The following is a 16,306-nucleotide window of genomic DNA, read 5'->3' as shown; positions in this document are numbered from 1 at the left end:
ATCTTATATATAAATCGTAGTTAATTGGATTTGTGTCTAAATGTATTTTAGATGCTGTTATAAAACAGCTAACTAGCTATCTAGCTAGCTAGCTATCAGATAGATAGCTCATCTAGCTCGCTATCAGGTAGATGGCTCATCTAGCTATCTATATATCTAGCTATATATAAATGTATATATATTTATATGTGTATATGTTTATATATATGCATCAGGTAGATAGCTCATCTAGCTCGCTATCAGATAGATAGCTCATCTAGCTAGCTATCAGATAGATAGCTCATCTAGCTCGCTATCAGATAGCTAGCTCATCTAGCTCGCCATCAGATAGATAGCTCATCTAGCTCGCTATCAGATAGATAGCTCATCTAGCTAGCTATCTGTCTCGCTATCAGATCTTCTAGCTAGCTATCGGATAGCTCATCTAGCTCGCCATGTAGATAGCTCATCTGCTCTGTCTCGCTATCTCTTTAGCATAGCTCTCTGTGTAGCTATCTGTCTGGCTACCTACATAGCTATCTTTCTAACTATCTACCGAGTTAGATATATTAAGTTTGAGCAGTAAGTTTGCACAATATGGATTTTAGCATCCATTGTAATTTATAGTTGTGATGTTCCAGGGGAAAAATTGTACATTTTATTGACTTTGACTCTTAATAATTCATAATATTATTATTAGCTATCTAGCTTAACAGCTTGATAGCTAATCTAGCTAGCTATCTCGATGTCTCGCTATCTGTCTTGCTATTTCTCTAGCTATCGGTCTGTCTAGCTCTCTGTGTAGCTATCTATCTGGCTACCTACATAGCTATCTTTCTAGCTATCTACCTATCTACAGTAGCTTGCTCGATATATTAAGTTTGAGAAATAAGTTTGCGCAATATGGATTTTACCATCCATTGTAGTTTATAGTTGTAATGTTCCAGGGAAAAAATGACACATTGTATTTCATATATTATGTATTTCATAATATTAAAACTTGATGTATTTGAGGGAAAAAAACACAAAAAAATCCAGTGATTGTAAAATGTCCTTGAGAGTTTTGAAAGGTGCTTTGAAATTAAATGTATTATTATTAAAAAAAAAAAAAACAATTGGAGATTTTCAAGCAAAGCAAGACAGTCGTGGAGAAAGAGCTTTAAAATATTTGTTGTGTAATTAATTATTCTATAATTTTGGTGACAAATTATTGAATTGGCGTTTCATTTTCGGCCCTATAGGGGGGTATGATTTAAAAACTATACAAGTTACTTGTTTGAGCCAAAATGTGTCCGAATTATTTTTATCTCAGTAAAAGCACATCGTCAAATGTTTCACCTCGATCCGACAGATAAATTGCAACAGAAATTGGAGACTATTTTCCAATGAGAGGCTGAAAATCAGATTTGAGCAATTTGTCAATTGAAAAAAAAGTGTTTACCATCATTTTACCGTCGCAAAGTGCAATGAAAGTCAATTTGTTTGCTTTATACAATGAGCAGATGTCCCCATTCTACTATCCTTGCAATGCATAATTCACGTTTTATTTTTCCCCTTCATTAAAACTCACACATGGGTTTCACACATAGGTTATATGATGAAAGAACCAAATACGAGCACTTTTGGGGAACGCAATACAAAAGTGGCACTAAATCAATTCTAGCATATAGCTGTTCACTTCAAACTAATACCAATAAGCGATCAAGGCCATCGAGCTCGCTATGTAAACATAAAGATCCATATTCCGACAAAAACAAAAGATAATGAAGGGAATCTTGGGTAAAATTTACAGTAATTACAATGGAAAACTATGTCAGGAACGATCAGATAAATTTGTAGGGTAAGGAGAGCAAAGCGTGCCTCCTCGATCCCGCAGTAGCTGGCTGTATAGGTCGTAGCCTCCCTTCTGGGCTGTACGCCGCCGCAGACTCCTCAGGTTCTTCTGGTTCGTGGCCACCTGCGCAGCAGAGTGCACCTGAGGACAAAAGAGGAGAGAATACAAAACGCCCGACGAAACACTGCATCGGCAACACGCAATATGTCAAAAACTGGGTTCCTTCTTTTTATTATCAATACAGCAAAAAAAAAAACAAAGAGCCAGATGCCATTTGACAAATTCTCTACCAGCAACCAGATAGTGTTCTTCAAAAATAAAACTATAATGCTAATTTCCCCAAAAAACGTCTTAAAGGACAACCAATATCACTTTTGTTTCCTAAATGACATCAGAAAAACGTTTTATAGCATCTAAAATACACAAAACGCGCAGTATGATGTTTTTATTCAAAAGCAAAACACCAATAAAAATGACTTAAAGTGTCCAAAATGTGCAAAAAGCTGCGAATTGGGCATTTTCAGAAATTCCCGCCCCCAGTTCGTGACGTCACGCCAAGACGTCTTGCATTGCTTGAGAATCAAAACAATGGCTTCAGATTCGGAGAATATGCTTTCTTGTGCCACATCCAGTTATGAATATGATTCAAATAGTTCTGAAGAGGAAAGCATACATGTTCGCAATCGATTAAAGAATGTATTCTGTGCCATTTTAAGGCAACATTGGGGGGAAATGTATCACCCAAAAAGAGGCAGAAAATGGCGTCCAAGCTCCTGTGACGAATTAATCAGCCCGTTTCCACAGGCTGATAAATTCCTTACATGGAGCTTGGTCGCCCTCTTCTGGCGGTTATTTGGTGCAACACGAGGTTTTCAGACCAAACAAGTACAGCAAAATACATTGACATGGTGGAAGGACTGCTACAATGTGTCTTTGTTTTGGTCAGGGGCGTTCCTTCAGTGACGTCACGTACGGACTCGTCACCAACTCAAAAACAAGACTTCCTGAATATACAGTGCGAGTCTTAAAACGTAAAATATAGCTATATGCGGTGGAATCTTTGTAAAATACGTTGAGTAGAAGTCATTTGAAGCCATTTTACAAATCATGGACACAACTTGTCCGGAGACGTCGGGTGTCCTTTAAAGTTAATACTTCCACAGTAAGCTAAATGATGTCTTATACAATAACTACAACAAAATTCTTAAATAAATATATGCTGAATATTCAGGAAGTCTTGTTTTTGAGTTGATGACGATGGCCCTAAGTGACGGAGGGAACGCCCGTGACCGAGAAAGCGACACACAATGCATTTTGGGTACTTTGTTTGGTCTGAAAACAACGTGTTGATGGCGAAATTAGAAGGAAAACGCATAAATAACGCAATGGCGAATCGTTGTGTGTTGCACCAAGACTACTATTTGATACTAGTGGAGTCCAGACACCTCAAAATGATACAGAAGGACTTCTTTAATCGATTGCAAACATTTATGCTTTCCCTTTCAGAACTATTTGAATCATATTCATAACTGGATGAGTAACAAGAACGCATCTTCTCCGAATCTGAAGCCATTGTTTTGATTCTCGAGCAAGGCAAGACGTCCTGGCGTGATGTCACGAACAAGGGGGCGGGACCTTCTGAAACTCGGCATCTCCGCGGTCATTTTGAAGTAGTTTTGGGACACTTTAACTCATTTTTATTGGTGTTTTGCATTTGACTAAAAATATCATACTGGGTGTTTTGGGTATTTTAGATGCTATCAAACGTTTTTCTGATGTCAGTTAGAAAACAAAAAATGGTGTCGGTTGTCCTTTAAGAATGTCATTTTGCGTGTGAGAAAGACACACACAAAAAAAAAAAAGTTATTGACAATTGCTTCAGCTCGCTCAGTCACAATCCATCATTTCCATTGTTCAACTGGAGGTGGAGGTCACCATTTCTGTCCCCCAAATGGCGCTTTAGAAAACGGGGCCTCTTCACCCCCCTTTTGACACATGACCCAAAGTGGAGATAGCAAACCTCCAAACTAACTTCTCATTGGCCCCCTTTTTCAAAATGACCCCACTTTATTGTTGCTCGTGAGAAAAAGTCTGGAGGTGGGCTGCGAGACGGCAACGTAGCGTTGGCCCGGCCACCGTGGCAACCAGATGTGAGGAATGGTAGTCAAGGTTACCCGTTATCCTCATTGTTGGCTGCTAGAATTGCAAATTGGCTATTGAGTTCATGTTAATTTAGTACCGTACCTCTTTTTGAGCTCATTTTGAGAATATTGGGATGTTACTTTTCGACACAGTTTAGCTCCAATATGGGGTGAAAAGTTGACATATATTTTGACCCAACGTTTTGACTTACATGATGACAGCACACATCCTGGCAATTTGCTACTCACAACGGTTTCACATCATCGTTGATTCCACCCTGTCAAAAATACAGTGATACCTTGTCTTACGAATGTAATTGGTTCCCAGACAGAGTGTGTAAGGCGAAAAGTGTGTATCCCAAACATTAATATCCCATTGGAAACCATTAAAATGAGAATAATCTGTTCCAGGGTCCAGGGTCAACATAATTTTCTACTTTCTAATTTTCTAAGCCTTAAAACTACACAACATATACCTTATTTTATGTATAATACATGTGCTATGGTATTTATAATTAAAGAAATAAACTGCACTGTATAATAAAGTCGTTTTATTTACCTTTGTGATGGTCGATGGCTTGATGGAATGAAGTGGCCAGAAATGAAGTGGACGTAGCCTTCTTCTTTCACCATCTTGAGGAATGATCCCTTGGAGGTACTTTCTCTGCAATAATTTTATCTAGTTCCTCATCAATTGTGTTCTGTTTAGCTGTGTTGATAGCTATTTGCATCAAGTGTACAGATGGCTTGTGCGGGTTATTTGTGGAGCCTGATTGATGGGATATTTTAACCTTCCAGTCTACACGCTGCCTTTGAACTATCAAAGTTGAAACGAGTCCGAATTTCAGTTTTCTATGCATTTTTTCACAGTCATCTGCCTGTCTCTTTCAGTTTAAACCATCTCCCCTCACTGCTGCGTTCTTGACCAATCATGTGGCTTTAACTGAAGACTGGGGTCGGGGAATAGATGACAAAAAAAATGTCGGCTGCCATTCTCTTTTTTGGAGAATTGCTTCTCTCTCTCTCTGTCTGTAACCCCCCCACCCCCACTGTGCGTTCTTGACCAATCACATGGCTATAACCGACGACTGGGGACGGAGGAATAGAGGACGAAAACAAACCGGCTGCCATTTTCTTTTCGGAGAACACATCAGTCATTGTGGCAGCTCCGTGTGTATCCCGAAAAACAGTTTGTCTGCCAAGGTAAAATTTTCATATATTTAACATTCGTAAACTGAAAAGTTCGTAGGCCAAGGGGTTCGTAAACCGAGGTATCACTGTAGTTAAAAAAAAAAGGTTTTGAAAGTGTATTCCCTTAAAAAAAACACCCCAGAAAGATGTGTCCAGAGTCACAAGTGATTAAAAAAAAGTAGGAAAACGGTCGAGGTTTCTTCCAGCTCCCCCGTGTTGAGAAGCTCGCTGGCGAACCTAACACCGTGCACCTATGCCCTTCCTCCCCAGATTGCGCAGCACGGCAAAGTTATAGGTGGTTGACACAGTATAGGTCAGCTGGAAGAAAAAGAACAGCAGACAAGGGAAAGGAGGGTCCGCTCATTAGAAGAGAGGGAAAAAAAACAAAAAAACAAAAGACATGATTAACTTCTAATGACATTAATTTGATCCCACCCGTGTAATAGGCTACGTAATGGGGGCGCGGGGGCATAATAGGCCCACCATTTGCCCGACTGGGAAAGCGGCTGACATTACAGCACTATGATGATGTTTGCGTCAACTGAGAACGGGGGGGGGGGAAACAGAGAGCGATAGTGCTCAAAGTCATCAGTCATGCGGGCCCGGGATGCCTCGTCGCCTCCGCTCGCAAGTCACATGACCTGTAAATACCGCCACGGAGGGGGGGGCAAATGACCCTGATGGACGGGATAATCACTCACCAGAGCCATGAGGGTAATGCCGGCGCCGAAAAAGGCGGCGATGTAGAGGTCGTAGGTTATTCGGTACTGATAGGGAGAGGATATGTATGAGAGTGTGTGGAACGTGTGCTTCAAGAGCAATATTGAGACTGGCTTTCTTTACCTCTCTGGTCTTGCAAACGGTGGATAGAGTTATTCCGCAAGCTTTACCCGGTACGGCGTTCCACGGCAGGAGCCCTGTCGACGTCAAGTGGTTCTAATCAATTGGATGCATTCATCGCCTGCGCGGTGTATGATTTCAGGCTCACTGCGTGCGATAAAATAACTCGGAAACAACACAGATCTGGGTTCAATAGATATGCTTATTAACAGCTACAAATAAATAAATACAACAACAAAAAACATTGTTTTGAGCAACTGCGATAAAATAAGGCGGCTATTTTGGGTTCCTGTTCATTACACAGCAGGAGGGGAGTTAGCAAATCACTATCTTAGTGACTTTTCAAAGGAAAAAAAGCAGACCCCCCACTAAGTTTTTTCCCCATCTCAAGCAGAATCACAGAGTTTGAGGAAACAAAAACATAATTGCCAAATACAGTGATACCTCAGCTTAGGAACGCTTTAGCTTACGAACTTTTTGCCTTACGAACATTACATTCGCGAGAATATAATCTTGGCATACAAACTAGTTAACAGGAAACACACGGAGCGCCACAATGGCTAGCAGACTAGTTTTCCACACCCACTTTAAGTCAGGCACTCAGTGCAGATGTGGTTTGTTATCAAGTGAAGTACTTTTACTTTTTTTGTGACCGAAAAAGACCCTACCACAGGCTAGTGTTAAGCTGAAGAGGAAACGAAAATAAAGAAAATTACGGTCGAGCAGAAGAAGATCATTGAAAAACACGAACGAGGTGTGCGTTTGTGTGACTTAGCGCCCCAGTACCAGTATGCTAAGTCGACCATTGCTACGTGTGACGAAGGGTGTTTCTGTGTTGTCTAAGAAACGGTCTCAGACAATAGAAGAGGTTGAAAAACTTCTGTTTATTTTGATTAACGAAAAGCAGCTTGCAGGGGACAGTGTGAGTGAGGGTATTATCGCTGAGAAAGCACGGCAACTTCACTCGGATGTCATTAAGCGGCAACTACATCAACGACCATCACAAAGGTAAATAAAACGACTGTTATACAGTACAGTTTATTTCTTCAATTACATTACAATGGCACATTTATTATACATAAAATAAGGTATATTTTGTGTAATTTTAAGGCTTTGTAGAAAATTATGTTTTATGGAGACCTGGAAACGGATTATTCTCATTTTTAATTGTTTCTTATGGGAAATAAATGTTTGGCAGACGAACTTTTCGCCTTACACACACTTTCTGGGAACCAATTAAGTTCGTAAGCTGAGGTATCACTGTACTGCTTTTTTTCACAGCTGAGCTTGTTTTTGGGATGTTTTTAAAACCCCCCAAATACACACGATAAACCCGATTTAAATTCAACTTTTTTTCAGTTACCATATTGCCGTGCATCCACACACAGTTGGTTGATACTGGCTGGGGTCTCGGTCAGGACATCGATAGTATGGCAGGTGGCCCCCATGTTGTAGAAGAAGTAAACGGGCAGAGTGGACAAGGCGAAGACCAAGAGCCACAGCAACGAAAGCACGTAAGTCATCACGATAAACTACGGGAGAAAGTATGATGAACGTCATTTGCCTGTGAGCGATTTCCAAGTGTGTTTTGATGCGCCTCATTTGGCAAACACATTCATTTCTCCGATTATCGCAGACTATGTCTTTATGCCTCCCTAACCCTACTTGGACACAATCAATCACACATGCTTTGCACCCTCCCCGATGGGCTTTTAACAGTACGCTGGATTTTCAGCTTGGGCAGCCAGCGGGACCGATGTGTATTAAGCCCCATCCAATCTTCCCCCTATGCCCATTACTCGTAACCACTGCCCCCCCCCACCCCCACCCACTCGTACCGTGGAACTGAGGCAGCGGCCGCACATGGTGCTTCGGAACTCCCCCAAGGTTTGGTTGGCGACGCTGGTGGTGTAGAAGCCTTCCGCTAGCAGCATGATGCAGTAGAGGAAGAAAAAGGAGGCCAACGCGTAGATGACGTATTGGAAATACTGAATGCTGAAACAGAGAGAGAGAGAGAGAGAGGCAGACTTTTAACTCATTCACTGCCATCCCATAAATTTATTCGCCAATTCGAAATATGACGGGGTGCGGCGTTCCCGAATTTGTTGGGGTTTTGTTTTTTTTTTCATGCTTGGGTGCCGATAAAGCACTGGCGATGGCCTCCAGCAATGTTTTTTTCTTTTCCACAAGGGGGTAGTATTCCCCCTTTTCCATGTTAGCGCTTTGTTCCAGCTTCAGCTGTTGTTAAAGCACTATATAAACCAATATGTATTGCATTGTATTTTGTACATCTGCCCCCATTTCAAGCTCATATAACTCTAGACCCATATCATTTAGGAATTAACTCTTTTTCTGATGAAAGAAGAGAGTCGAAAGTTTCTTACTCTGCATTGAATGTTTAGGTCATCCTAAAACTCAATGTTCTGTGGGTCCTGGAATTTGAGTGACTATGACAAAAACCCTGGCACTGGAGTGTACAAATTTCTTGCACGTCTGGCAGTGAATGAGTTAATTTAGCGCTGGCCATGGCATTTGGCATTTTTTCCCTTCCACAAGGGGGGAGCATTCCCTCTTTTTCCACGTTAGCAATCAATATGTATGGATTGCATTGTATTGTGGACCACCGCCCTCATTTCAAGCTCATATAACTCCAGACCCATATCATTTAGGAATTAACTCTTTTTCTGATGAAAGAAGAGAGTCGAAGGTTTCTTACTCTGCATTGAATGTTTAGGTCATCCTAAAACTCAATGTTCTGTGGGTCCTGGAATTTGAGTGACAATGACAAAAACCCTGGCACTGGAGTGGACACATTTTTGCACATCGACTGGCAGTGAATGACTTAAATATAATACGCACACGTAAGCAAGGGTAATGTAATCCTGCAGGTTCCGGGCAAAGTAGGTCTCGATGATCCTTTCGGTCTCTGTGAGTGCCTGATGTCCACATCCACAGAAGAGGGCGATGCCAGAGAAGCAGAGCAGCGTGGCGACCAGAGAACAATACGGTATCCCACCCAGGCAACGCATACAGCACTCAAAACAACCTGCAAGCAAAATCAAAATGGTTGCACGTTGGAAGGATGTTTTGATCTCTTTTTTTTTTTCCGGTCAGAACTTGAGTTCAGCACGCTGCAGCGGTTTGACGTTCTTTTCAGGGTATTCGGAAACACGCAGCCATTATAATAATCACGTCTCCTCGCGATAAAAGCATGGAAATGTGAAACCCTTTCAGTCTTGATATGTGATTCCGATGCTAGTGATTGATATAATATCATTTACAAAAGTGCATCAGCAAACCATCCGCTGGTCTTTTGGTTTCTCAAGAGAGTGACTGCATTTTCCAACAGCAATCTACTTTTTTTTTTTTTTTTGCCAAAGCACTTTCACCTTCATTTCTCCAGTTGAGGTGTGCCTGACAATTTGAGGACTACTATAATCTGTATTGATGAAAAGGTTTCTTCAGCTGTCATCTGTACTTCTTTGAAGGTGTCGGACGTTTCGCTTCTTATCCAAGAAACTTTGTCAGCAAACTAAAGTCTTACTGGTAGTTTAGGACCTATATATATGTATATATATATCCCTACCGGACTCTGCTGTGATAGGTCCCTGCTCTCAGGTTGGGGGGAGCAGAGGACTACTCCCTGCAGCTCCACTGATTGTTCCTATTGTTCTGACTAACGACTGGCCTGATTGCCCCATTTGCACCGGTATAGTCCTCTGCTATCAACCCAGCTAAACAGAACACAATTGATGAAGAACTAGATAAAATTATCACAGAGAAAGCACCTACAAGGGATAATTCCTCAAGATGGTGAAAGAAGAATGTCACGTTCCTCATCAAGTGTTTAATGCTGAGGTAACCGGCCGCTCCATTCCATCAAGCCATCAATGACCATCACAAAGGTAAATAAAACGACTTAATGATACAGTACAGTTTATTTCTTTAATTATAATACCATAGCACAATTATTATACATAAAATAAGGTCTATTTTATGTAGTTTTAAGGTTTAGAAAATTAGAAAGTAGAACATCATGTTTTCCGGGGACCTGGGAACGGATCATTGTCATTGTAATGGTTTCCTATGGGAAATTATTTTTTGGGATACACACTTTTCGCCTTACACACTCTGTCTGGGAACCATTTAAGTTCGTCAACCAAGGTATCACTTTGTCATATGTTGTGTGAATGGAGTCAGTGGTCAAGCGCATGCCTTTAATGTGACCCCAGCTGGCACCCTGACTCCATTCATGAGGTTGCATTGTGACTGTGAGAAAAAAAGGGGAAGGTTGACCAAGAGACATGCCACTTTTGTGACGGCAAAGACAACAGTCTTTGTCCTACGCTACGGCGTGGGCACAAAAACTGCCAGTGTCTCACAAACAAAGGCCAGAGGCAGGCACCTCGATACTTGGGACTTGTACGCACATTTTCATTGACTTCAGAGGGAAAAAGTGTGATGTTGGCGAACAGTCATGTGACCACAAAAGGATGGAAAAGCCAACAATTAAAGGACAACCGACATCACTTTTTTGTTTCTTAAGTGACATTAGAAAAAGGTTTTATAGCATCTAAAATACCCAAAACACGCGGTATGATATTTTTATTCAAATGCAAAACACCAATAAAAATGACTTAAAGTGTCCAAAATCTGCAAAAAATGTAGCTGCGAATTGGGCATTTTCAGAAAGTCCCGCCCCCAGTTCGTGACGTCACCCCAAGACGTCTTGCCTTGCTGGAGAATCAAAACAATGGCTTCAGATTCGGAGAATATGCTTTCTTGTTACACATCCCGTTATGAATATGATTCAAATAGTTCTGAAGAAGAAAGCATACATGTTTGCAATCGATTAAATAATTTATTCCGTGCCATTTTGAGGTAACATTGAGGGGAAATTTCTCACAGAAAAAGAGGCACAAAATGGCGACCTTCTGTGGCCACCTCCGTTTCCACAGGCTGATAAATTCCTTATATGGAGCTTGGAATCCCTATTCTGGCGGCTTTTGGGTGCAACACGAGGTCCCCAGACCAAACAAGTACAGCAAAATACATTGATGTGATGGAAGGACCGCTACAATGCATCTTTTTTTTCGGTTAGGGGCGTTCCTTTAGTGACGTCACGTACGGACTCATCACCAACTCAAAAACAAGACTTCCTGAACTTTCAGCGCAAGTCTTAAAACGTAAAATATAGCTATATGCGGTGGAATCTTATTAAAAAATAGTAGAAGTCATTTGAAGCCATTTTACAAATTATGGACACAACTTGTCCGCAGACGTCGGTTGTCCTTTAAAAACGCTTGCGAGTAAGAACACAAGATGCCAGACTGTGGTTGGTACCATTGCATTGGTGCCAAGCATGAAAAGCACATCACACAAGGACATCACTGTCCGTGCATGCACCCTTCCACAAAAAAATGTCCCACTTTTGTAAATTACACCCTATAGGAAAGATTCACACATGACATTTTTATACATTAGGCCAGCAGAGAAGCAGGAAAAGAAAAAAAAAATCACACCCAACCATCCATTAAATGTCTCTATTCCATGGCCACTAGCCAATCTCGGTTGCGATTGGTGGAGAGCCTGAACAACTTGCAAAGCAAATCACAGCCAGGCAATGAAAGAGACAGAGTGTTCACAGTTATTTCACACCTTTTCCGATCAAAAACACCTCACTTGTCCCCCTTACCCAACACCTATTGGGAGGCAAGTGAGAACATCAAAACAGAGCGCACGCGCACACACGTGCAATAAATCTAACATGAAATGGCCTTCAACAATTGAGATTTTGTGTTTGGTTACAATACCACCTCAGACCCAAGTGATTTATCACACATTTTTATGTTTTTCTAATGTATTTTTCCCTAGATCAGTTAGTACCATAGATAGACCTATCAATAGATATATAGCTAATAAACAGCTAGCTTGCTAGCCTGCTCGATCGATCGATATCTTGCTAGCTAGCTCGATCAATATCTCGTTAGCTAGCTCGATTGATGTCTTGCTACCTAGCTCGATCAATCTCTCGCTAGCTGGCTTGATCGATGTCTCGCTGGCTAGCTAGACAGATGTTTCGCTAGCTAGCACGACAGATGTCTCGCTAGCTAGCTCGACCGATATCTCGCTAGCTAGCTCGACGGATATCTCGCTTGCTAGCTCGACCGACATCTCGCTAACTAGCTCGATCGATATCTCGCTAGCTAGCTTGACGGATATCTCGCTAGATAGCTCGACGGATATCTCGCTAGCTAGCTCGATAGATATCTCGCTTGCTAGCTCGACCGACATCTCGCTTGCTAGCTCGACCGACATCTCGCTAGCTAGCTCGACCGACATCTCGCTCACTAGCTCGATCGATATCTCGCTAGCTAGCTTGCTGGATATCTCGCTAGCTAGCTCAACGGATATCTCGCTAGCTAGCTCGATAGATATCTCACTTGCTAGCTCGACCGACATCTCGCTAACTAGCTCGATCGATATCTCGCTAGCTAGCTCGACGGATATCTCGCTAGCTAGCTCGATAGATATCTCGCTTGCTAGCTAGACGGATATCTCGCTTGCTAGCTCGACGGATATCTCGCTTGCTAGCTCGACCGACATCTTGCTTGCTAGCTCGATTGACATCTCGCTTGCTAGCTCAATCGACATCTTGCTTGCTAGCTCGATCGACATCTCGCTAGCTAGCTCGACAGATATCTCGCTAGTTAGCTTGATACCTAGACAGACAGCGATAGTGATAGAGATAGATAGTCTTGTAAACACAAATATTTGTTGGGTTCTGTTTCTGGATTCATCATACATGTTAAATTTCATACATCGGAAGATTTTCGTACTCGCGACTCCGTGGTGCGTGTTAAAATATTGTGAGTGTTACAAAAGTGTAAATTAGAAGTAAATAAAACACAAACCTGTTTACATTATTTATGAATTCAATTAGTATAAACATTTTATCTTTTTTTTACATTTTCTTTTGTTTTATCTCACAAATTAACTGTCTGTATTGCGTCAATAGTTGCTTTGTAAAGTGAGTATTGTGGTTAAAATCGTGACACTTAAACAAATGATTCATGTGAAAATGCGTCCCCTGAAGAGAACCCATTTAAGAATTAACTGGCAGCATGTGGCCATTAATTGGTGACGTCAATCGAACAACGAGGACGCAGACGAGTTATATATATTTTTTTAAATTAAAGTGCTAACGAAGTATTACACAGAAGTATTTTTTGAAAGTGGGACCGAAGTAATCTCACCCATGTCTGCCCAGATGCGTCGAGAACGTGAGAGGTTGTGTCGTGCTCGGCAGCTGCTCCAATAATGACATGCTCCGCCAAATCGGATTTCAATCCAGCTCACCCCGACAATGGACAAAGCCAACAATTTTAAAGCAACAAAGTCGTCTTTCAATGAGTTCCAAAGTCGTCGGAGGGGACCGGGGGGGGGGGGGGGGTGTCTAATCACGAAGAGGCAAATTTGGTCACATACTGCGTTATTTTCGCAAAACACGTTCAACTTCTCCACTTGCACCCCCCGAAAATGGGAACTTTGTTTACTTTAATCTAACATGATTATTTTAAAGGCGTGGGTCACATTAAATCATATTTTTACCGTGGAATAGGATTAAAAACCGATTTCCGAATTGGATGGCTATCCACATTTTGAAAAAACAACAACTTTAAGAGTCAATTCTATTAGATTTGAAGCAATTCACTTCACTCACTTTAGTGATTCCATATAGCGAGCGCGCGTGTGCGTGCTCGTGTGCACCGCAAGTAGAGTAGTCTAGCTAGGGACTGTTCTAAAAATACCTCACAGGTGAGGAGAATTTGTGTTTTTCTCAGTGTTGCAAAATATATTAATTTTGTAAATGTTTATGTTATTTAGATAGATAGATAGATAGATAGATAGATAGATAGATAGATAGATAGATAGATAGATAGATAGATAGATAGATAGATAATACATTTCATTTATAACTGCCTTTCAAAACTCAAGGTCACTTTACAATCACAGGATCAGCTTTTCTGTGGGTGAGCAGTGGCAGGCACATGCGCCAGCGTCGACTCAACCGGGAATAACTTGATAGCTAGCTAATAGATAACTAATAGATAGCTAGTCAGACAGCTAATAGATAGCAAATAGATAATAATAATAATACATTTTATTTCAAGCGCCTTTCAAAACACCCAAGGACACTTTACAATAAAAACAATAAAACAAGGCACATAACAATAAAACCATAAGTAAAATGATACACAATAAAATAGCAGATAGAACTAGACATTGAAAGCAATTTTAAACAAGTGGGTTTTGAGGTGAGCCTTGAAAAGATAGCTAGATAGATAGACAGCTAGCTCGCTAAATAGATAGACGCTAGCTTGTTAGGTAGCTTGCTAGCTAGTTAGCTCGCTTGCTAGCCAAGTAGCTTGCTCGTGAGCTAGGTAGCTTGCTAGTTAGGTAGATCACTCGCTTGCTAGGTAGCTCGCTTGCTAGCTCACTAGCTAGCTAGGTAGCTTGCTCGCTAGCTAGCTCGCTAACTCGGTAGCTCACTTACTAGCTAGGTAGCTTGCTAGCTAAGAAGCTCGCTTGCTAGCTAGGTAGCTCGCTCACTAGCGTGGTAGCTCACTCGCTATTTAGATAGCTCGCTCGCTAGCTAGGTATCTCGCTCGCTTGCAAAATACCCCATTGTGGGACGATTCAAGGTTTTGTGATTCGCTAGGTAGCTCGCTAGATAGATGTGCGTGCGTGTGTTTCTCTTTTACTTTCTTTTCCCTCGCTGTTTCGTCTACATTTCTCTTTCAAAGCTTTCCAAAGTAAAAAAAAAAGCGTCACTTGAAATAATCCAAATCCTGTGACATCATAGCACATACTGCATGATACCTCTTGAGATAATTCATTCTTTGAATTACCACAGAAAAGTTCTCTGAATAAAAAACAGTTGGGGGGGAGTGTTTATATACTTTATTGCTGTATCTACCGGGATGTAGTCAAACCATCTTTACATGCAGAATCACTAGCCACTATCAGAAGTTCTTAATAAAAAATGCTTCTCTTGAGTGTCCATTTTGGGAACAGCATACAGAATCATTGCTCCCAGGTGAGCCTCATGGTGAGGAGTATAGTGTGTTCTGTTCTCATTTAGCTCAACCTTTTGCACAAAAAAAAAATTATGAGCCTGATCTGAATTACCGCCACAAGGTGGCAGCTTTCCTCTGCCACAACCTCTCCTAAATCTCAGCCCATCCATTTATCCTTTGCATCTCTTTTAAACGTCATAATCCGGTGTAGAAAAATCTTAGCTCTTATCAGTAATTGCAAGATGTATTTTACTAACCGTGTTGCTAATTTATCTCCCACATGTATTTAATATCATATATGTTAGAACTAGTTATATACACATCCTAAAACATCCAATGTTATTTCATTTCTACTTATTCTTATCAGTTAGTTAATCTATATGTATATGTATATATGATATGTACATCTATATGTAGTTTAGTTATTTGTATATATTAGTTAGTATACATGTACTTAGCTCAGTTAAAACCTTAAAGGACTACTGACGCCTCTGGACAAGTTGTGTCCATAATTTGTAAAATCGCTTCAAATGACTTCTACTGAGCATATTGTACAAAGATTATACCGCGTATATCTATATTTTACGTTTTAAGACTCGCGTTGAGTATTCCGGAAGTCTTGTTTTTGAGTTGGTGACGAGTCGGTACGTGACGTCACTGAAGGAACGCCCCTGACCGAAAAAAAAAAGACACATTGTAGCAGTCCTTCCATCACATCAATGTATTTTGCTGTACTTGTTTGGTCTGAAAACCTCGTGTTGCACCAAAAAGCCACCAGAAGAGGGCGACTAAGCTCCATGGGAGGAATTTATCAGCCTGTGGAAACGGGCTGATTAATTCCTCACAGGAGCTCGGTCGCCATTTTCTGCCTCTTTTTGGGTGATACATGTCCCCCCAATGTTGCCTCACAATGGCACGAAACAAATTATTTAATCGATTGCAAACATGCAAAGTATGCTTTCCTCTTCAGAACTATTTGAATCATATTCATAACTGGATGTGTAACAAGAAAGCATCTTCTCCGAATCTGAAGCTATTGTTTTGATTCTCGAGCAAGGCAAGACGTCTTGGCGTGACACCACGAACAAGGGGGCGGGACCTTATGAAACTGGCCACTTCCGGGTTCAATTTGAAGTAGTTTTTAGACACTTTAAGTCATTTTTATTGGTGTTTTGCATTTGACTAAAAATATCATACTGCGTGTCCTGCGTATCAAGAACATTCTCTAACTGCCTGATAAA

At 41.1% G+C, this 16,306-nt stretch overlaps 1 protein-coding gene across 2 annotated transcripts; it reads right to left on the bottom strand.

The window, feature by feature from the left end:
* Nucleotides 1-1,108: 1,108 nt before the first annotated feature.
* Nucleotides 1,109-13,359, bottom strand: plp1a (proteolipid protein 1a). 2 transcript variants are annotated; one of them, XM_089020051.1, is made up of 7 exons: nucleotides 13,242-13,359; nucleotides 8,845-9,031; nucleotides 7,824-7,980; nucleotides 7,349-7,517; nucleotides 5,989-6,062; nucleotides 5,847-5,912; nucleotides 1,109-1,954 (listed from the first exon to the last, which is right to left on the bottom strand). In XM_089020051.1, the coding sequence occupies exons 1-7, from the start codon at nucleotides 13,243-13,245 to the stop codon at nucleotides 1,793-1,795; spliced, it is 819 nt and encodes a 272-aa protein (XP_088876177.1). In that variant the 5' UTR covers nucleotides 13,246-13,359; the 3' UTR covers nucleotides 1,109-1,792. The 2 variants fall into 2 exon arrangements, with proteins under 2 accessions (XP_088876177.1, XP_088876169.1); XM_089020043.1 differs by lacking the exon at nucleotides 1,109-1,954 and adding an exon at nucleotides 2,445-5,463.
* Between the last annotated feature and the right edge of the window lie 2,947 nt (nucleotides 13,360-16,306).

Source organism: Hippocampus bargibanti, linkage group LG02 (assembly GCF_051943395.1).
Source record: "Hippocampus bargibanti isolate YZ-2025 linkage group LG02, ASM5194339v1, whole genome shotgun sequence".
Classification (NCBI taxonomy): Eukaryota; Metazoa; Chordata; class Actinopteri; order Syngnathiformes; family Syngnathidae; genus Hippocampus; species Hippocampus bargibanti.
The sequence above is the reverse complement of the archived record's forward strand: the minus strand, read 5'-3'. Positions and strand labels throughout refer to the sequence as shown.